The following is a 23,609-nucleotide window of genomic DNA, read 5'->3' on the forward strand; positions in this document are numbered from 1 at the left end:
GTGTTGGGCCGAAGCCGGTTTGGCTCAGTGGTAGAACGTCGGTCTGCGGACTGAAAGGTCCCAGGTTCGATTCCGGTCAAGGGCATGTACATTGGTTGCGGGCACATCCCCGGTGGGGGGTGTGCAGGAGGCAGCTGGTCGATGCTTCTCTCTCATCAACGTTTCTAGCTCTCTATCTCTCTTCCTTCCTCCTCTCTGTGAAATATCAATAAAATATATTTTTTTTAAAAAAAGTGTTGGATTTTGTCAATTGCTTTCTACATTAATATGATCATTTGATTTTCATCTTGCAATCAGTTAATTTGCTATTTCACATTTATTGATTTGCTGATACTGTACCAGGCATGCATCCCTGGAATACCACTTGGTCATAATGTGTGATCCTTTTAATGTATGCTGGATCTGATCTAAAATTTTGTTGAGGATTTTAGCATCTATGTTCATCAGGGATATTGGCCTATAATTCTCTTTCTTTGTAGTGTCTTTATCTAGTTTTAGGATTAGGGTAATGCTGACCTCATAGAAAGAGCTCGGAAGTGTTTTGTCCTCTTGAACTTTTTGGAACAGTTTGGAGGGTAGGTTAATTGTTCTTTGAATGTTTAGTAAAATTCACCTGTGAAGGTGTTTGGACCAGGGCTTTTTGTTTGTTAGAAGATTTTTTTTATTATTATCATTGCCCAATTTCATCAGTAGTTATTGGCCTACTTAGGTTTTCTAAGTTTTCCTGATTGAATTTTGGAAGATTGTATTTTTTAAAATAATGTGTCCATTTCATCAAGGTTGTTGTTTGTTCAAATAGAGTTGTTCTTATCATGTTTTTTTACAATCCTTTGTATTTCTGTGGGGCCAGTTGTTACTTCACCTTTTTCAATTTTGATTTTGCTTATTTGGGTCCTTTCTCTTTGTTTCTTCATGAATTTGGCTGGAGGTTCATCAATCTTTGTTTATCCTTTCAAAGAACCTGATCTTCGTTTTATTGATCTGTTGTTGTTGTTGTTGTTTTGTTTGTTTTGTTTCTTTTAGTCTATGTCATTTATTGTTGCTCTGACCTTTATTATTTTCTTCTACTTATTCTGGGCTTTTCTTGTAGCTCTCTTTCTAATTCTTAAAGTTATAGGGTTACATAAGTTAGTACAAGTTTTCTTGTCCTTTAGAAGTAGGGCTGTAGTGCTATGAACTTCCATCTCAGGACTGCTTTTGTAGTGTCCTAGAGCTTTGGGGTTCTTGTGTGTCCTGTCTCATTTCCATTTGCCCAATGAATTTTTTCCATACCTTCACTTTCAGTCTGTGTGAGTCCTTTGTTCTGAGGTGGATCTCTCTTATATACAGCATACACATATACTATATATATGTGTGTGTGTCTGTACATATATATGTATGTATGTACATATATATAATATAAACACTATATCTATGTGTGTGTGTGTATATATAGTGTGTGTGTGTGTGTGTGTGTGTGTGTGTATATATATATATATATATATATATATATATATATAATATTTTCTTATCCATTCAGATACCCCATATATAACGTTTTCTTATCCATTCAGATATCCCATGTATTTTGATTGGATTATTTAATCAATCCAAATTTACAGTTATTAATAGGTACTTGTTTGTTGCCATTTTTATTCTTTATGCCTATGTTCCTTCCTCCCTTTCTATTTCTTCTTCTTACAAGGGTACCTTTAGGATTTCTTTCATTGCTGGTTTGGTGGTAATAAACTCCTTGTCTGTAAAGCTCCTAATTCCATTTTCATTTTTGAATGATAGCCTTGTTGGATAGAGTAGTCTTGGATTCAGTACCTTGCTTTTCATTACTTTGTGTAGTTCAGGACACTCTCTTCTGGCCTGATGTGTTTCTGTTGAGAAATCAGCTGATAGCTTAATGGGAAGTCCCTTGTATATAATTGTCTCTCTCTTGCAGCCTTCACAATTCTTCCTTTGTCTTTAATATTTGTCATTTTAATTATGTGTCTTGGTGTCAGCCTTTTATAGGTTCATTTTTGGGGGGATTCTGTGCCTCCTGGACTTGGGGGACATTTTCTTCCCCAAGTCAGGCAAGTTTTCTGTCATTGTTTCTTTAAATAGATTTTCTATTCCTTGTTCATCTTCTTCACCTTATGGGACTGCTATTATCTATTTCTAGCTTGCTTCTGGAACCAAGAGCCTGCTTAATTTTAGCATAATCTCTTTTATCAGGCCCCATCTTCCCTAATTGTGTGGTGGTGACCTTTTTGATGATCTAGTGAAAGCCACAGGCCATCTTTCCAAGAAATGCCTACATGTATATTCATGCATACAGTTTCAACATCAAGCTCGTCTTGTGTTCATCTCCCTTTCACCTCTTTTCCTACCCTTTTCTGACCTTTTTCTTTTCTTAGACAATTTACCTTTTTTACTTTTCGTGTATACTCTTTCTTCTACCTATGCTTCATAGGTGCATTCGGCTTTATTTTCTTTTATATTTATTTCCATTTTGTGCTTTAATCCTTTGCATATTAGTTAGAACTTGGTGGCAAGTGGTGAAAACCAAATTGTGACTAAGTTTAGGCAAAAGGAAATTTATTGGCTCATGTAACAAAGCTACAGGAAGTATTCATTCACCCAGGCTTTAGGGGTGATTGCCACTGGGGCCTTGTTTGCTGTCATGATTCCTTTTCTCTCTGTCTCTCATCTCTACTTCTCTTTTCATGATCCTATCATTCTTCCACATGGACTTCTTCCTTATGGCTGTAAACATGTTTTTGGCAACTATGGGTATCACATCCTTAGTTTTTCTTTACTTTCTTTTTTAAAAATATATTTTTATTTTATTTCAGAGGAAGGGAGAGGGAGAGAGAGAAACATCAATGATGAGAGAAAAATCATTGATCAACTGCCTCCTTAACGCCCCCCTATTGGAGATCGAGCTCACAACCTAGGCATATGCCCTAAACAGGAATTGAACCATAACCTCCTGGTTCATGGATCAATGGTCAAAACAGCCTGGAACTGGCACAAGAACAGAGAATCCAGAAATCGACCCAAGCCATTATGCTCAATTAATATTTGACAAAGGAGGCAAGAACATACAATGGAGTTAAGACAGTCTCTTCAATAAATGGTGTTAGGAAAATTGGACAGATACATGAAAAAAAAAAAAAAAAAGAAACTAGACCACCAAATTACACCATATACAAAAATAAACTAAAAATGGATAAAAGACTTAAATGTAAGATGTGAAACCATAAAAATCCTAAAAGAAAACATTGACAGCAAAATATCAGACATTTATCATAGCAATATCTTTACCGATACATCTCCCAGGACAATGGAAACTAAGGGAAAAAATAAATAGGACTACATTAAAATAAAATGTTTTTGCAGAGCAAAAGAAACCATCAAAAAAATAAAAGGAAACCACTGCATGAGAGAACATACTGCCAATGATAAGGGGTTAATCTTCAAATTTTATAGGGAACTCACACAACTTAACAAAAGAAAGATTTTAAAAATCCAGTTAAAAATGGCAAAGGACCTAGATACTTTATGTCTACATTTCCAAAGTGCACATAAAGAAGGCCAAAAGGCATATGGAAAGATGCTCAAAGTTACTAATCATCCATGGGAAGCACATCAAAACAACGAGGTATTACCTCACACCTGTCAAAATTGCTACCATTAGCAAATCAACAAATGACAAGTGTTGTCGAGGATGTGGTGAAAAGGGAACCATCATACACTGCTGGTGGGAATGCAGACTGGTACATTTTCTGTGGAAAACAATATGAAGCTTCCCCAGAAAATTAAAAATAGAACTCTCATTTGACCCAGTGATCTCACTTCTAGGAATATATCCTAAGAAATCAGAAACATCAATCAGAAAGAATATATGTGCCCCTATGCTCACAGCACAATTTACAATAGCTAAGATTTGAAAACAGCCTAAGTGCCCATAAGCAGATAGTGGATTAAAAAAACCATGGCATATCTAGACAATGGAATACTATGCAGCTGTAAGAGAGAAAGAATTCTTACCCTTTGCAACAGCATGGATGAACCTGAAGAGCATTATTTTAAGTGAGATAAGCCAGTCAGAGAAAGACAAGTATCACATGATCTCACTCTAATGAAGACTATAAACTAATGATTAAAAATAGATCCAGAGACATAAAAGCATTGAACAGACTGTCAAACCTCAGAGGGAAGGCAGGGAATGGTGGGCAGTTGGGAAGAAATCAACCAATGAATCTGTATGCATATATGCATAACCTATGGATACAGACAACAAAGTGGTAAAGGCCTCGGGTGACAAGGGTGGACTGGCAGAGTCAATGGGGGGAAAAGGGGACATATGTAATTCTTTCAATAATGAAGATTTTAAAAATAAATAAAAAGAAAAGCAAGGTTCTACAACCAAGTTTACTCTGTCCCACAAAGCTATAGTTTAGAATTGAACGTCAAAGAGCTTCCCAGACAAGAAAAAGCTGCAGGAGTTCATCACCACCAAACCAGTAGTATTACATGAAATGTGGAAGGGGGAGGGAGAGGAGGAGAAAAAGAGGGAGAAGGAAGAGAAAGAGAATGGGGAGGAAAGGGAGGAAGGGAAAGAGAGAGAGGAGGAGGGGGAAGGAGAAAAAGGGGGAAAAGAGGAGGAAGGGGAGAAAGAAGAAGAGGGATGGAGGGAGGAGGAGGGAGAGGAGGAAGAGGAGATGATCAAAACTATGAATAAGAGCCCAACCAGCATGGTTCAGTGGTTGAGTGTTGATCTATGAACCAGGAGTGCCTGGTTCAACCCAGTCAGAGCACAGGCTCAATCCCCAGTGTGGGGCATGCAGGAGGCAGCTGATCAATGATTTTCTCTCATTATTGATGTTTCTATCTCTCTCCCCACTCCCCTTCCTCTCTGAAATCAATAAAATTATATTTTTTTGAAATATATGAACAATAAAATGGCAATAAATACATATCTATCTACAAATTAAAATAAATGAACATAGAATCTAATGAACAAAATAAACTAGGATAATTTTTTTAAAAAAACACAGAAGCATAGAAACAAGGAAAAGACTGATGAATCTCAGAGGGAAGGGGATCTGGGGTTAGGAAAGATATTAACCAAAGAATTTACATGCATTATGCATGGACACAGACAATAGGGCGGTGAAGGCTTTGTACCTAAAACATACAAGGAACTCTTAACACTCAACAGTAAGAAAATAAACCCAATTTCAAAATGAACAAAGATCTAGACACCTCATCAAAAAAGATACAAAGACACAAAATAAGCATACGTAAAGATGCTCAATATCACTTGTCATTAGTGAATGGAAATTAAAACAAGATATTACATATTATTAGAACAGCTAGAAATTTTTTTTAAATGACAATACCAAATGATCATGAATATATGAAAAATTAGAAACTCTCATTCACTGCTGATGGGAATGCAAAATGAAATAGCCACTTTGAAAAAACAGTTTGGCAGTTTCTTATAAGGGTAAATATTGCCTTATCATACTACTTAACAATCTTAGGTATTTACCCAATTGATTTTAGGTATCTACCCAAATGATCTGAAATGTGTCTACATAAAAACCTGAATACAAATATTTCTAGCAGTTTTATTCAAACTTTCCAAAAAGTGGAAGCAACCAAGATGTCCTTCATAATGAATAAACAAATTGTGATACATAAATTGTGCATTTGTCAAAATCCATTGAACTCTATAGCACTAAGACCAAACCTTGATGTATGCAAAATTTTTAATGTAGAAATTTAAAATGGAATAGAGAATTCCAGAAAAAAATGCAGAATATGAGAAAAAATAAACTAATTTTAGCCCTGGTCAATATGGCTCAGTTGGTTGGAACATTGTTCTGTGCACTGAAGAGTCCCAGGTTCAATCCTCAATCAGGGCACATACCCAGATTGTGGTTTGATTCCGGTCTCAAGTGGAGATATAAAGGTGTTAATGAGTGGAGCTTGCATAACAAAACAAAACAAAACAAAACTGCACACGCACTACTGCATTCTAGCTGATAAAGTTATGTTGCCATCTTTGTTGGGTTAATTTGCATACTCCTGATTGGCTGGTGGGTGTGGCAGAGGTATGGTCAATTTGCATGTTTTCCTTCTATTAGTGTAGATGTTTCTGTAAGAGTGTTTTTAGCAGAGACCGGTTTGGCTCAATGGATAGAGCGTCGGCTTGGGGACTGAAAGGTCCCGGGTTCGATTACGGTCAAGGGCATGTACCTTGGTTGCGGGCACATCCCCAGTAGGGGGTGTGCAAGAGGCAGCTGGTCGATGACTCTCTCTTTCATCGATGTTTCTAGCTCTCTATCTCTCTCCCTTCCTCTCTGTACAAAATCAATAAAATATATTAAAAAAAATAAAAAAAGAGTGTTTTTAGATTTATAGTTAACATTTAAATAGGTGGACTTTAAGTAAATCAGATTTCCCCACCCCCCAATAATATGGCAGACCTCATCCAATCAGTTGAAGACCTGAAAAGAACAAAAGACTGCCCCCCCTAATGCAAGAATAAATTTTTCCAGTTGACCTTCAGATTTGAACTTCAGCACTAGCTTTTCCCTGGTTCTTCAACATGTTATCCTACTTTGCAGATTTTGTACTTGCCAGCCTTCATAATCACATAAGCCAATTCCTTAAAATAAATGTCTCTACACACACACACACACACACACACAAACACTATTGGTTCTGTTTCCCTGGAAAAACCTAATAGAACTGTGCAATGAGTTCTTATACTCGACACAAAAGCATGATCCACAAAAAGAAAAGTAAATTAGACATCAAAATTAAAAACTTTTGCTCTACAAAAAAATCTGCTTAAGAGAATGGAAAGACAAGCTACAGATTAGGAGAAAATATCTGCGAATCATGTAGCTGACAAATGACTAGTATTTACACCAGTGGCTGGCAAACTCATTAGTCAACAGAGCCAAATATTAACTGTTGGGAGCTAGCAGAGTTGAGGCAAGCAACTCAGTCTTAAGGAAATAGAATTAAGTTCCTTCTAGCAGAGGTTGTGTGGTGCCCTGAGGGCTTGGCCAGAAGATAAGATTAACCTGGGGCTTAGCATCTCCTGTCTTCCTGCCTCTTACCCTTCCTGATCCTCCCCCCTAGATAGCCCAGCCTTGGAATGTTGCACCTTGGAATGTCACACCTCCTCTGGCAATTAGTCAATCCTGTGTTGCCATACCAAAGACCCCCCTGCATAGGCGGCCCTGCCCCCCTTTGTCTCTGCTGTATAAATACAGCCATTTCAGAGAATAAAACTGAGGCTTGATCAGAACCTTGTCTTGCCTCCATTCTTTCCGCGTTCCTTGTTTGATTCATTCTCTTAGGTGGTTCCTGCGTGCCCCCCGTTGTCCCTCGGGTCGGGACAATTAACAGTACAACGACTGAAATTTCTGTTGAGAGCCAAATTTTTTAGAACTTCTTCTAATGCCACTCAAAATAGACTCACCCAGGCCGTGGTATTTTGTAGAAGAGCTACACTCTAGGGGCCAAGGAGCCGCATGTGGCTCGCAAGCTGCAATTTGCCGACCACGGGTCTAAATTATATAAACAACTCTCCAAACTCAATTGTACCAAAATAGCCCAATTAGAAAATGGGCAAAGAGACATTTCAATAAAAAGGATCTACGGATAGCAAATAAGTACATGTAAAGATGTTCAACATCATTAGCTATTTGAGAAATGCAAATTAAAATCACAAGATATTACACACCTATAAGAATAGCTCAAATAAAAAAAGGACTTGTACGCATGCATATAAGCCTAATCAATGGACACAAACACCAGGGGGGTGAGGACATGAGTGGGGGAAGGGGTTTTCGGGGTTAAAGGAGCTATGAGGAAACATATGTAATACCTTAATCAATGAAGAAATTAAAAAAAAAAAAGAAGAAGAAGAAGTGACAACACCAAATGCTGGTGAGCATGCAGAGAAATTGGATTACAAGCATTGTTGATAGGAACATAAAATGATAGAGTAACTCTAGAACACAGAGTTTGGTTGTCTCCTAAAAAATTAAACATGCAACTACCATCAGCAATTATACTTGTGGGCAATTATACCAGAGATATACAAAGTTTATGTTCACATAAAACCTATGCAGAAATGTTTATATATAGTAGCTTTGTTTGCAACAGCCAAAATTGGAAACCCCGATTTTTTTCAATGGGTGAATGATGAAACAAAGTATGGTACATTTATACCACAGAATACTAGTCAGCAATAAAAAGAACAAATACTAGTTAACACAACAAATGGAATCTCCAGAGAATTAAACTGAAAGATAAAGCCAATCCCGCCAAGAATGGTTTGGCTCAATGGACAGAGCATCGGATTGGGGACTGAAGGGTCCCGTGTTCAAATCCGGTCAAGGGCATGTGCCTTGGTTGTGGACATATCCCCGGTAGGGTGTGTGCAAGAGGTAGCTGATTGATGACTCTCTCTCAATGATGTTTCTAACTCTCTCTCTCCCTTCCTCTCTGTACAAAATCAATAAAATATATATTTTTTTAAAAAAGCCAATTCCAAAAGATTATATAGCATACAACTACTTTTAGATAATATTCTTAAAATACCAAAAATTTTTAAATGGAGAGTATATCAGTGGTGACCAGGGAGGGGGTGGAAGGGAAGAGGGTGCGGCTATAAAAGGAAACCATAAATGATCCTTGTGGTGATGGAAATGCTCAGTATCTCTACTGTACAAGGTCAGTATCCTGATTGTGATATCATAGTTTTGCAAGACATTTAGGTGGCTTGGTGGAGTTAGAAGACATACTAAAATATGTCGAAACCTGTTTGGCTCAGTGGTAAAGCGTCGGTCTGTGGACTGAAAGGTCCCAGGTTCGATTCCGGTCAAGGGCATGTACATTGGTTGTGGGCACATCCCTGGTAGGGGGTGTGCAAGAGGCAGCTGGTCGATGTTTCTCTCTCATTGACGTTTCTAACTCTCTATCTCTCTCCCTTCCTCCTCTCTGTAAAATATCAATAAAATATATTTTAAAATATATATATTTTTTTAAATATTATAGTTTAAACAAAGAGTGGGAAATGAGCAAATGCAGAAAAGTAAATATATACAACTCTTTCCGTAAATTGACAGTAAAGGGTAAGCGTAGTACTAAGTGATTCTCAGAGGGAAAGGTGTCATTGAAGAGCTTTACTAAGAAGGGAAACACAGGAGCAAATTTAAATGCTGATGGAAAAACTTGGTAAATAATGAGTCTACAGCCACATGAGCACAATGTGATACAACGTTTAGCAAAAGGTTTGTGGAAGAAAGGGAAAAGCAAATACACTTTTGATAGGAGAGACAACACTTGCATTATACTGGGGATAAAATTATTGCTGATATAAGTGTACTTAAAGATTTGATGGTGAAAATAATAATATAAACAATAGCTCTAGCAGCTTTGGCTCAGTGAAAAGAGCATCAGCCTGTGCATTGAAAGGTCCAAGGTTCAATTCCAGTCAAGGACATTTGTTTCTCTCATACTGTTATTTCTCTCTGTCTTTTCCTCTCTTTTCCACTCTCTAAAAATCAATAGAAATTTAAAAAAAAATTATCCTTGGAAATTGAAGCAGTCATCAAAAAGCTTCCAGTAAACAAGATCCCAAAGCCAAACAGCTTCATAGGGGAGTTTTACCAAACAAGAAGAACTAAAACCTATCCTTCTCAGACTACTAAAAAGTAAAGCGAAAGAAATACTTCCAACCTCATTCTCTGAAGCTAGCATTACCCTAATACCAAAACGAGACAAAGAGAATACAAAAAAGAAGAATTACAGGCCAATATCCCTCATGAACACAGATGCTAAAATCCTCAACAAAATTCTAGCAAATCTGATCCAGCAATACATCAAAAAGATCATACACCATAACCAAGTAGGATTTAACCCAGGAATACAAGGATGGTACAATATCCACAAATCAATAAACGTGATATATCATATAAACAAAATAAGAGATAAAAATCACAGTCATATCAATTGATGCAGAAAAAGCATTTGAAGAAACCAAGATGGCGGCATAGGGTAGACACCTGAATGCAGCCTACCACAACAAATTTGAATTTAGAACTGAAAAACAGGGGAGGCATTGCCCTGAAGCGCCAGACAGCTGGCTGAGAGGAGGCTCTGCCATCTGGGAAGGAGAGAGAAGGCACGCTGAACCTCAGGAACTGTGAAGGTACGGAGAACTGTGTGCGCGAAAAGGCGCTGGCTTAATCCCGGTGCGGAGAGGAAGGGCCGGACCGAGATTGCTGCTGGCTTACTCCCTGCACGTAGAGAGGGCGGGCCAGGCTGAGTTCGCTACTGGCTTACTCCTGGCGCAGAGAGGGCGAACAGCTAACGCGGCTGGCTTGTTCGAGAGGAAAACAGAATCACCCTATTGCTCTGATAAATGGCCCCAGACAGGGAGAGGCCAGACTGTCAGGCAGTGGGCAGAGATCTCTTGGAGGTGTGTGAAGCCAGAGGCCATTACTGCGGGACTTGGGGAGGAGCCGAAGGGAAAACAAAGTTTGTCTGCACCAACCCGAGACTCCGCCCTACCTGTGGCTGAGCACAGAAGCTCTCCCAGAGGCTGGCTTTCTCTAAGGAGGGACTTGCAGGAATCCAAAGCTTGTCTGCGCCTTTACCAAAGAGGTGCGCGAGCGCCTGCAACCAATCTTCCAAAACTCTCCACGAACAGGACTTTTCTAAGGCGAGACTGACAGGGAACCAAAGATTGTCTGCGCCACCCCGAGACCCCGCACTATTCAAGCAGAGTACGGAAACCCTCCTAGCTGAGTCACTGCTGATCCTCACAGCCAATTGGTTTGGAGATCAACGCTTCCCAGTGATACCAACAATAAGCAAGGCTTAACAACAAGACTGCACACACAGCCCACAAAGGGCTACACCAAGACTGTCCACTGCAGGTAACTGGAAAGGCTGTGCTACTGGGCTCTACCAGAACACCTAGCACACAAAGCTATTCCATCAAATCAGGGAAACAACTAAAATGCAGACAAGAAGAAGGACACAAAGGAAGGAGATGGAGGAAAAGAAAAGATTGGACATTGAGTTCAAAACTAGTTATAAGGTTATTCAACAATATCCTAAAAAAGGCCGATAAAATAAATAAGACCTATGAGGATATGAAAAGGGAGCAACTAGAAATAATAAGGGATCAACAAGAAATGAAGAAAACATTGTCTGAAATAAAAAATATTATACAAAGTCCTAAAAACAGACTGGAAGATCGCAAGAATCAAGACAAAGATTTAGAACACAAAGAGCCAGAGGACACTCCTCTGCAGAAGGGAGAAGATAAGAGAATCCAGAAAGTTGAAGATAGTGTAAGAAACCTCTGGGACAATTTCAAGCGAACCAACATCAGAATTATGGGGATTCCAGAAGAGAGAGAGCAAGATACCGAAAGAGTACTAGAAGAAATAGTGACAGAAAACTTCCCCCACCTGGGGAAAGAAATAGACTTTCAAGTCCAGGAAGCCCGCAGAACCCGAAACAAAAGGAATCCAAGGAGGACCACACCAAGACATATCATAATTAAAATTCCAAGAGCAAAAGACAAAGAGAGAATATTAAAAGCAGCAAGAGAAAAGCAGGTAGTTACCTATAAAGGAGCACCTATACGATTGTCAGCTGATTTCTCAACAGAAACCATGCAGGCCAGATGGGAATGGCAAGAAATATTCAAGGTGATGAATAACAAGAACCTACAGCCAAAAATAATCTACCCAGCAAAGCTATCACTCAGAATCAAAGGACAGATAAAGAGCTTCACAAATAAAAAAAAGCTAAAAGAGTTCATCACCACCAAACCAGAATTATATGAATTGCTGAAGGAGGTTATTTAGGAAGAGGAAGAAGATAAAGATAAAAATTATGATCAACAAATACGTAGCTATCAACAAGTGAATCTAAAAACCAAGGGAATTTAAAAATCTGATGAACAATATTAACTGGTGAATATAATAGAATCAGAGGTATGGAAGGGGAGTGGACTGACGATTCTCAGGGAAACGGGGAGTGCGGGTGTGGGAAGAGACTGAACAAAAACTGTGCACCTATGGATGAGGACAACGGGGGATGGGGAAAGGACAGAGGGTGGGGTGGGAACCTGGTGAAGGGGAGCAATTGAGGGGGGGAAGAGGATCACATTTGTAATAATCTGAACAATAAAGATTTATTTAAAAAAAAAAAAAAAAGAAAACTCAAAAAAAAAAAGAAAAAGAAAAAGCATTTGACAAAATCCAATACCCTTTCTTAATAAAAACCCTCAGCAAAGTAGGAATAGAGGGATCATACCTCAACATAATAAAATAATAATAAAAGCCTTATATGACAAAACCTACAGCTAACATCATATTCAATGGCAAAAACTAAAACCATTTCACCTAAGAATGGGAATAAGATAGAGATGTCCAATTTCACCATTCCTGTTCAACATAATCCTGGAAGTTCTAGCCATGCAATTAGAGAAGAAGTGAAACTATTATTCACAGACGACATGACACTGTACATAGAAAACCCTAAGAACTTCATCAAAAAATTATTAGTTATAAATGAATTCGGCAATGTAGCATGATACAAAATTAACACCCAGAAATCTATGGTCTTTTTACTAGTTTATACCAACTAGAGGTCAGATGCACGAAATTCGTGCAAGGAGCTCAGCCCTCAAGGCTCCAGCTGCCTCATGGCCTCAGCTGTCTTGAAGCCCCACAGCCCCACCCCCTACCCATTGGTGGTTACACAAAATTTTCCTGCCATCTGTTCTAATTAGCATATTAGCTCTTTATTATGTAGGACAGTGAATTACACAGAGTCTAAAAAAACAATCCCATTTACCATAGCACCAAAAAAAAAAAAAAAATTAAGATACCTAGGAATAAACTTAACCAAGGAGGTAAAAGATCTGTACTCGGAGAACTACAGGACATTGAAAAAAGAGGTAGCCGAAACCGGTTTGGCTTAGTGGTAGAGTGTTGGTCTGCGGACTGAAAGGTCCCAGGTTCGATTCCAGTCAAGGGCATGTACATTGGTTGCGGGTACATCCCCAGTAGGGGGTGTGCAAGAGGCAGCTGGTCGATGTTTCTCTCTCATTGACGTTTCTAGCTCTCTAGCTCTCTCCCTTCCTCTCTGTAAAAAATCAATAAAATATATTTTAAAAGGAAGAAAGGAAGGAAGGGAGGGAGGGAGGGAGGAAAAAGAGGTAAAGGAAAACATAAAAAGATGGAAGAACATACTGTATTCATGGATTAGTAGAATCAACATCATTAAAATGTCCATACTACCCAAAGCAATTTATAGACTCATTGCACTTCCCACTGAAATACCAATAGCATATTTCACAGACCTAGGACAAACTCTCCAAAAATTTATCTGGAAAAAAGACCCCAAATAGCTGCAGCAATCCTGAGAAAGAAGAACAAAGTAGGAGATATATTGCAAAGCCACAGTTCTCAAAACTGTCTGGTACTGGCACAAGAACGGTACTAGTAGACCTATGGAATAGGATAGAGAACCCAGAAATCAACCCAAACCACAAAGCTCAATTAATATTTCACAAAGGAGATAAGAGCATACAATGGAGTCAAGACAGTCTCTTCAATAAATTGTGTTTGGAAAATTGGACAGATATATGCAAAAAAAAAAAAAATGAAACTAGGGGAGGGTAGGGAGATCTGGGGTAGATAAGAGATCAACCGAAGGACTTGTATATATGCATATAAGTACAACCAATAGACACAAAACTCTGGGAAGGGAGGGCATGTATGGGGGGGGGGGGGCAATGGTATATGTACAAAGATAATAATTTAATAAAAAAAAATTTTTTAATGAAACTAAACCACCAATTTACACCATACACAAAAATAAACTCAAAATGGAAAAGGACTTAAATGTAAGACGGGAAACCATAAAAATCTTAAGAGGAATTCACAGGCAGCAAAATCTCAGACATATGCCAAAGCAATATCTTCACTGATACAGCTCATAGGGCAATGGAAATTAAGAAAAAAAAAATTAACAATGAGACTACATCAAAATAAAAAGCTTCTGCACAGCAAAAGAAACCATCAACAAAACAATAAGAAAGCTCATGCATGGGAGAACATATTTGCCAATGTTATCACGGATAAGGGTTTAATCTCCAACATTTACAGAGAACTTAGACAACTTAACAAAAGAAAGATAAACACCCAATCAAAAAATGGGCAAAGGACCTAAATAGATACTTTTCAAGAGGACATACAAGAAGGCCAAGAGACATATGCTCGAAGTCACTAATCATCCAAGAGATGCAAATCACAATGACAATGCGGTACCATCTCACACCTGTCAGAACAGCTATCATCAACAAATCAACAAATGACAAGTGCTGGCGAGGATGCAGAGAAAAAGGAACCCTTGTGCACTGCTGATGAGAATGCAGACTGGTGCAGCCACTGTGGAGAACTGTATGGAGTTTCCTCAAAAAGTTGAAAATGGAACTCCCATTTGACCCAGTGATCCCACTTCTAGAAATATATCCCAAGAAATCAGAAACACTAATCAGAAAGGATATATGCACCTCTATGTTCATAGCAGCACAATTCACCATAGCTAAGATTTGGAAACAGCCTAAGTGGCCATCAGCAGATGAGTGGATTAGAAAACTGTGGTACATCTACACAATGAAATACTAAACTGCTGCAAAAAGGAAGGAACTCCTACTATTTGCAAGAGCATGGATGGACCTGGAGAGCATTATGCTAAGTGAAATAAGTCAGTCAGAGAAAGATAAATATCACATGATCTCACCCATTTGTGGAATATGATGAAAAACATAAACTGTTGAACAAAAACAGATCCAGAGACAGTGAAGCATCTATCAGACTGTCAAACCTCAGACAGAAGGCAGGGTTGAGTGGGGTAAAGGGGGAGAGATCAACCAAAGGACTTGTATGTATGCATATAAACCTAACCAATGGACATAGACACCAGGGGGGTGGGGGCACAAGTGGGGGAGGGAGAGAATTAGGGGGACCATAGGGGGATAAGAACACATATGTAATACCCTAATCAATAAAGAATAAAAAAATGTGGGGGGAAATAAATAAAATAATTTTTTTTAAATCCTTGGGTGAGGCTAAATGATTAATAATAATAATGACAGCTATAATTTATTGAATACTTACGGTGATAGCCAGCCCCCAAGATGGTCCCAATGTCCTCAGACCTTGATGTGTACACCCAGAGAGAACAGGAATGAATTGCATACTATAGTAAGGTATGACATGCCAAAACTGGTTTGGCTCAGTGGATAGAGCATCAGCTTGCGGACTCAAGGGTCCTGAGTTAGATTCCAGTCAAGGGCATGTACATTAGTTGCAGGCATATCCCCGGTGGGGGGTGTGCAGGAGGCAGCTGGTTGTTGTTTCTCTCTCATCGATGTTTCTGGCTCTCTATCCCTCTCCCTTCCTCTCTGTAAAAATATCAATAAAATTATATATATATATATATATATATATACACACACACACACATATATATACATATATATTTATATATATATATGTGTGTGTGTGTGTGTGTATATATATATGTGTGTGTGTGTGTGTATTATATATATATACATATATATATATATATATATATATATATATATATATATATATAAAAGATATGATAGTGTGTAACTTCCAAGATTCAGGCAAAAAAGATAATGCAACTTCTATCTTGTTCTACCTTGCAATACTCCCTCTAGGGAAAAGCTAGTCACAACATTCAAACATATGTGAAGAGACTGAACTAGCACCATATGAGCGAGCCATCTTTAAAAGTATCCCCCACATTGTTCTGACCGGTGTGGCTCAGTGTACTTAAGGGTTCCAGGTTTAATTCCGGTCAAGGGCATGTGCCTTGGTTGGGGGCACATCCCCAGGAGGGGGTGTGCAGGAAGCAGCTGATCGATGTTTCTCTCTCATCAGTTTCTAACTCTCCATCCCTATCTCTTCCTCTCTGTAAAAAAATTAATATATATTTTTAAAAATAAATAAATAATAAAAGTACCCTCCCACACACCCAATTCTTCTTGTGCTAAGTCACTAAATTTGGAAGTACAGTCAAACCTCATTGCTCGAACATAATTCACTTCTGGACTCAACAACCCTATCATGCTGTATGATCAGTCATACATCTCTCAGGCAACAAAAGAGAGAATTCAGAGAGATTGCTCGAGTATGAGTCAGTCTACCACTGTTCACTCCACATATTGTGCTGTGAATATTTTCATGGGTTTTTGTTGCTTTTGTTGCTATTTTTATTTTAAAATTTTCACGTTTTACTGTACATTTAATTCCCTTTTTGTTACATTTTCATTTATAATTCATGTCATTTTTGTTTTCAAAGTGTAATTTAAAGATTAAACAACATTAAGCATATAGTGTTTATAAAAAAGGTAAAAACAGGAAATCGGGGAGAATCCAAGATAGCGGCGTAGGTAAACACCTAAATTGTTGCCTTGCACAACAATTTCAAAACTACAACTAAAAGACAAAATGTTCATCACCCAGAAGCACAGGAAAGCTGGCTGAATGGAAGTTCTACAACTAAAAGGAAAGAGAAAAGAGCATTGAGACGTGCACAAGCACTGGAAAACTGAGGTATTGAGCCGTGATCCGGGCTGGCAGCGGGCATTTTTTTCAATCCAAAGGAAAACAAGCTCCCAATTACTCTGAAATCCAGTTTCTGGGGAGACTCGGGGGACCCAAACTCCTATAAGGAGAAGCTGGACTGTCTGCCATCAGGTAGAAAAGTGAGGGCTGCTTGCTCGCAAAGTCGTGCGCGCAAGAATAATTGTTTACTTCGCTGGGACGCAGGGATGCGTTCTGGGACGCAGTCTGAGCCGCAGAGATGGCTGACAGGCAACCATTGCTATTTGCCACTCAGCTCCACACAACCTACGAACCCACCCAAGCTCCAAGCAGCAGCTTTTGCATATGAATGGCCTGCCCTATTGCTGCTTAACCTAGCAAACTTGAAACCCGGGTCAAACAGCTCCAAAACCTCCAAACCCCAAGAAAAGAGGAGAAAACTGTAGTTCTCACTGTAGCTCCTGCAGGGTGGCCTCAGATAGTAGCTGAACTGCACCCCATTGGAGATCCAGAAGCCAGTGTACCTAGTGGTCAATGTGAGACACCAGATTTCAACTCCTCATATCTATAATTGACACATTCAAGAGTCTGACCAAAGTCCCACTGAAACAACTCCTTCACCATATGCGTGTCTCCAGCATAGCAATTCTTTATTATAGACACAGCAGGTCCTCACAGCCAATTGGTGTGGAGGTCAATTCCTCCCAGTGTACCAGTAGCAATCAAGGCTTAACTACACCAATACCTTGCACTCAGCCCACAAAGGGGTGTACCAAAAGCATCCACCTCAGGTGATTGGGGAGGCTGAGCTATTGGACCCCATAGGTCACCTACCATACAAAGCCACTCCATCAACACAGGGAAGCAGCCAAAATACAGAGACAAAGAAACATGTCACGAATGAAAGAAACGAAGGAAAGCAAACTTCTGAATGACATAGAGTTCAAAACCACATTTATAAGGTTACTCAAGAACCTTCTAAAGACTGCTGAGAAACTTGATGAGACCTTCAAGGACCTTATTGAGAATGCCAAAAAAAAAAAGGAAAAGGACCAGTCAGAAATTAAGCATACACTATCTGAATTAAAGAATATACAGAGCCGAGACCGGTTTGGCTCAATGGATAGAGCGTCAGCTTGGGGACTGAAGGGACCCGGGTTCGATTCCGGTCAAGGGCATGTGCCTTGGTTGCGGGCATATCCCCAGTGGGGGGTGTGCAAGAGGCAGCTGATTGATGACTCTCTCTCATCGATGTTTCTAGCTTTCTATCTCTCTCCCTTCCTCTCTGTACAAAATCAATAAAATATATTTACAAAAAAAAAAAAAAAAAAGAATATACAGAAATTCATCTGTAGATCAACATACCCCAAGAAACAAACCAAAGATCTGAAATATGAGGAAAGAAAAACACCCAACCAGGAAAAAAAAAAGAAAGAAAGAAGAATCCAAAAGTGTGAGGATAGTGTAAGGACCCTCTGGGACGGCTTTAAGCATACCAACATCCGGATTTTGGGGGTGCCAAAAGAAGAGAGAGAGCAGGATATTGAAGGCCTATTGGAAGAAATAATGACAGAAAATTTTCCCTACCTGGTGAAAGAAATAGACTTATAAGTCCAGGAAGTACACAGAACCTCAAACAAGAGGAATCCAAAGAGGACCACACAGGACACATCATAATTAAAATGCCAAGAGCAAAGACAAAGAGAGAATCTTGAAAGCAGCAAGAGAAAAATAGTTAATTATCCACAAGGGAGTACCCATATGACTGTCACCTGATTTCTCAACAGAAACTATGTAGGCCAGAGGGAGTGGCAAGAAATATTCAAAGTGATGGACAGCAAGAACCTACAACCAAGTTTACTCTACCCAGTAATGCTATCATCCAGATAGAAGGTCAGATAAAGAGCTTCACAGACAAGAAAAAGCTAAAGGAGTTCATCACCACCAAACCAGTATTATTATACATGAAATGCGGAAGGAGAAGAGGAAGGGGAAGGGGAAGGGGAAGGAAGGGAAGGAGGGAAGGGAGGGAAGAGGGGGAAGAGGAAGAAGAGGGGGAGAGGGGAAAGGGAGGAGAAGGGAGAAGAGGGAGAAGAGGGGGGGGAAAGGGGGGAAGAGAAGAGGAAGAGGAGGCGGAAGAGGAGGAAGAGGAAGAGGAGGAGGAAGAAGGTAAAGATGAAAATTATGAACAAAATGACACCAACAAGTGAATCTAAAAATCAAGTGAATAAAAAAATCTGATGAACAGAATGGACTGATGAATGTAACAGAATCAGAGACATAGAAAGGGAGTGGACTGACAATTCACAGGGGGAAGGGGGTGTGAGAGGTTTGGGAAGAGATTGGACAAAGGTCTTACACCTTTGGATGAAGACAGTGGTGGGGGTTGGGGGCAAGGGCATGAGGTGGTGTGGGGAATCAGGTGGAGGTGAGCTATGGGGGGGGGGGGGGGCGCGGGGGCAGCGGGTAAGAGGAACACCTGTAATCTGAACAATAAAGACTTATTTAAAAATAAAAAATAAAAATAAAACAGGAAATCATTTGGGGGTCTGGAATGAACTGATCCAATTTACATTATTTCTAATGGGAAAAATTCTTTGGTTTTCAAACAGCCTTTTGGAACTAATTAAGTTCAACAACTGAGATTCCAGCAATAGGTACCTAACGTATGTATGTACCAGACATAGGTCTAAGCATATTAGATATAGTAACCCACTTAATCCTCAACAAGCCCATGATCTGCAATTTAAGATGAGAAAACTGAAACATGGAGAAGTTAACTACCATATTTTTCCGGTGTATAAGACGACTTTTGAAACGAAAAAAAGCCTGCTCAGATTGGCCAGAGTCAGAGAGGCGGTCTATTAAAAAAAGAACTGGTGTTGCCTCGGAAATGGGGGTAGTCTTATACAGCGAATATAGGCCTAAACCTATGTTTTAACTGTAAAATTAGGTGGATCGTCTTATACGCCGGAAAATACGGTAATTTGCCCCAATCATCACATTGAGCATGATAAAATGGAATTATGGAAACCGTAAAGGGAACCTTTATAAATTCTGATTCATATCAAAAGCCAATGCAATTAGCAGCTGTTAAAAGTGCTATTAAGTGCTATTAACATCCTCCCCGAAGTTGAAGCAATTTCTATCCCATAGCTTTTAATTTTGCTGTAAAACAGAAGAAAAGGTTACCTGATAAGATAGCAGGGAAAAGCAAGTGAATCAAAGAACTAAAGATAATATAAAAAGTTTGAACACTGCCAAGAGAAAGGGACTGGCTAGAGAAATCTAACAGAATTTCCAAACAGGAGAAGTAAAGAGCCATGAAATTGCATGCCATGATTTTAAAATGACCATAATGAGGAGAATACAGGCTGGCCAGTGTATCTAAATAAAAAATGAAAATTGAAGTGATTTTAGAGAGAGGAAGGCAGAGGGGAGGGAGGGAGAAAGGGAGGGGGAGAGGAAGAGAGATGAAGGGAGAGAAGAAGAGAGAAATGTTATTCCATTTATTTATGCACTCATTAGTTGATTCTTGTATGTGCCCTGGCCAGGGATCAAACCTTGGTGTTTTCAAGTACACTTAACATTAGACTTTTCCAATTATAATATATGGTGTCCCCAAAAATTGTACATACACTTTAACAGCTGCTAATTTAATTTTGAAGATGAGTTGTATGTTAATAAGCCCTGACTTTACAATCATTCAAAGTATATATACATTTTGGGGGACACCCTATACATTTAAGTTTCAATTTTAAGCATGTGCTTTTAAAATTACTTCACTATACCTGACTAATAAACTGGCATAAACTAATCTCAAAATAAAGTGAAGGAAAAAATTTAGAAACCAAACAATAGACGCATAAAATTTTTTTCAGATAATGCAAATAAACATGGATACACAAGAAAGTCCATGAATGGAAGTAAAGGTTTATGAGCTTTACTGTTTTCTTAATATTCCAGGTTAATAAATAAGTTTTGAAATACAAGATTTAGTGGTTAATATTCCAGTAACATCTTTCCCCGTATATCCATTATTACCTGAAGACTTATCAGAAACTAGTCAAAATGAGTACTGCTAGAAAACAAACTTTTTCTAATAAAAGAAATATCATCTCTGGGTAAATTAAGATCTATCTCAGGTATAATCAATAAAGAGAAAATTTTTTCCACACATAAAGTACTTCTAGTCCTGTAAATATCCAAGAATAGGGAAACCATAAAGTGAACTCTACAAATTATTTACATATTCTCTATCTCTTTAATTCAGGATGGAACTCATGTATTTTGTAAACATAAAGTAAAACAAATGATTCCTAATTCTTACAAAGATTTTTTAATTAAATTAAAATCTGTAATTCTTATTTTTATTAAGGTACACGTGTTTCATCATTCTTTTAATCTTACCCTTATCTGTTCCGTGGAGCTGCTGCTAAGTTCATCACCAGACTCAGAATCCTGATGGGCCCTTTCTGAGACTTCTGCTGAATCACAAGACTGTTCCTGGGAGAAGCTAGTTTTCTCTACGTCCAAGAACTCTGGACCAGGAAAGTGACCAAATAAGCGCGTCCTATTCTGGCTGGAAACTTTAGGTGAATGTGAATCACTGCTAAACTTTCCATTATTGTGGGTGAGGTCCAGGCTTAGGTTGACAGTTTGACTTGGATCATAACTGGGTCCAAAATTCTGATTGGCATCACGAATAAGACCTGTTCCTTGAACAGACAATGATGGCTTTCCAAAACTTGAAAGCTCAGGCAATTTGTTCACATTTTCTGTTGATCTCTGAAGATGCAGACTCTGGATCACTTTCATAGAATTATTTGGCAGTCCAACTGTCTGTTTAGCAGGCGGCATCAGAGCTTTGCGGGTGACTTCCTTAACATATTGGGCTGGAACATAAAATGCCTTAGAATTCTCATCTGGTTTGACTTGCCACCAGTCATCATTGGTCTTTTTCACCAATATGTATCGCTCCCCTTGTCTTATCACAATCTTTCTGTCCTTTGCTTCATATTCATAATCATATTCCACTTCGATATATACTTGTCCTGAAACAATCTTGCCACTTCTGTCAGCCATTTTTATTCAATAATATTCACCTCTCAAAAAGCATGGTATGCCACATTATAGCCTTATGTCTTGGTGGATTAATATAGCTATTTTCATTTAAACAGAAGAACAGAATGAAGAAACAAGTTAATAGAGTCTGGATTTTTTATATTTACTCACAAGCATCACATAATACAAGTCATTTATTACCTTCAAATCTCAAACTCAGAAAGTAAATATGAATCTATTGTTTTTACATTAGAAAACTCTCATAATACTGTAATGTACATTTTTCAGTTATTTATGACCAATACCAAACCAATGATTGGAATAGTAAATACACTACTAACGAGTCAGACACAAGACTATCAAAAATAAGAGGTAAGAAGAACTTGCCTTCTTTTCATGACTACCTCAAACCTCCTTCATTTACTAGTAAGGCTCAGTAATAATAGGTACTTCCCATAGGCCAGGCACTGATCTAGGTTCACTGTATGCTTTAGCTAAAATCATCTTTGAAGTTGGAGTTGAATTTCAATGAAATTGTACTCTTCATTTTTAAAATGACCAAGAGCATTAATGAGCTTTAAAAAACATTACCCAGCCCAGACAGTGTTGCCCAGTGATTGAGCATCGACCTATGAACCAGAAAGTCACAATTTAATTCCCTGTCAGGGCACATGCCCAGATTGTAGGCTCAATCCCCAGGAGAGAACATACAGGAGGCACCCAATCAATGATTCTCTCCCATCATTTATGTTTCTATCTCTCTCTCCCTCTCCCTTCCTCTCTGAAATCAATGAAAATATATTTTTAAAAAGTTATCCAATTATATTTTTCATTTCCTAATATAAAAAATACAACATTGTTATTGTTAGACAAAATACACTGAAAAAGAAACTGCTAATTTACTTTGTTTTCCTTTTATGTCTACCTCAGGAGGGCCATGATTCCTGTTAGGCTGAATCTCACAAATGCCAACAAATAATCAATCTTTGTATTAGTAAATGTTAAAAATCTACCACCACCATTCCAAACCCATTCAAAGTCTATTAAAAATAGCCCTAGACTGGCTTAAGAAATCTAGTTTTTACTTTGTTTTTTCTATCTTCCCCTGAAGATATGTTTATTGGTTTGAGAGAGAAAGAGAAAAAGAGAGAGAGAAACTTCAATGCTCCCTTACGCAAGCCAACTGGGGATTGAGCCTGCAACATAGGTATGTGACCTGAACAGGAATCGAACCTGCAACCCTTCTGGTGTATGGGACGATGCTCCAACCAAGTGAGTCACCCAGCCAGTGCTCTAGTTTTCACTTTAATTTCTATATGAATTCCAAAATATTTTGTACCTCAGAACACAGCTTTCAAACTTCAAAATGATTACAGTATTTCAATACTGCTGCAACTCAAGTCAAGCCACAACCACAGAGGGATGAAGTATCTTCTCCCCCCCACCCCACCCCAAAAAAGGTATGCTGAAGTCCTAAAGCCAGGACCTGTAAAAACCTTATTTGGAAATAGGGTCTGCTCAGATATAATCCACTTAAGATAAAGTTATACATGATTAAGGCAAGCCCCAAAATCCAATGACTGGTGTCTTCATAAGGAGAGGGAGATTTGAAAACCAGGAGAGGAGACACAGAGGGAAAAAGCCCATATGAACACAAAGACAGAAACTGTGGTGATTCAGGTGTAAGCCAAAACGCCAAGGATACTGGGAAGAGGCAAGAAAGGACCTTCCCCTAAAGCCTTCAGAAGGAGAGCACACGTATTTATGCCTTTAATTTGGACAGTTAGCTTCCAGAACTGTGAGGGAATAAATTTTTGTTGTTTTAAGCCACTCACTTTGTGCACTCTATTACAGCAGCTCTGGGAAACTAATATA

General features: G+C 38.7%; 1 protein-coding gene across 14 annotated transcripts in view; it reads right to left on the reverse strand.

The window, feature by feature from the left end:
• ARHGAP12 (Rho GTPase activating protein 12) overlaps positions 1 to 23,609 on the reverse strand; it is a 136,592-nt gene that overhangs the window by 101,793 nt on the left and 11,190 nt on the right. For all 14 annotated transcript variants that reach the window (XM_045586136.1, XM_045586162.1, XM_045586149.1 and 11 more), the window contains one exon: positions 21,081 to 21,832. In XM_045586136.1, coding sequence (XP_045442092.1) covers positions 21,081 to 21,755 — 675 coding nt within the window. In that variant the 5' untranslated portion in view covers positions 21,756 to 21,832. The remainder of the gene's footprint in view (positions 1 to 21,080; positions 21,833 to 23,609) is intronic.

Source organism: Pipistrellus kuhlii, unplaced genomic scaffold, assembly GCF_014108245.1.
Source record: "Pipistrellus kuhlii isolate mPipKuh1 unplaced genomic scaffold, mPipKuh1.p scaffold_m20_p_1, whole genome shotgun sequence".
NCBI classification, from domain to species: Eukaryota; Metazoa; Chordata; class Mammalia; order Chiroptera; family Vespertilionidae; genus Pipistrellus; species Pipistrellus kuhlii.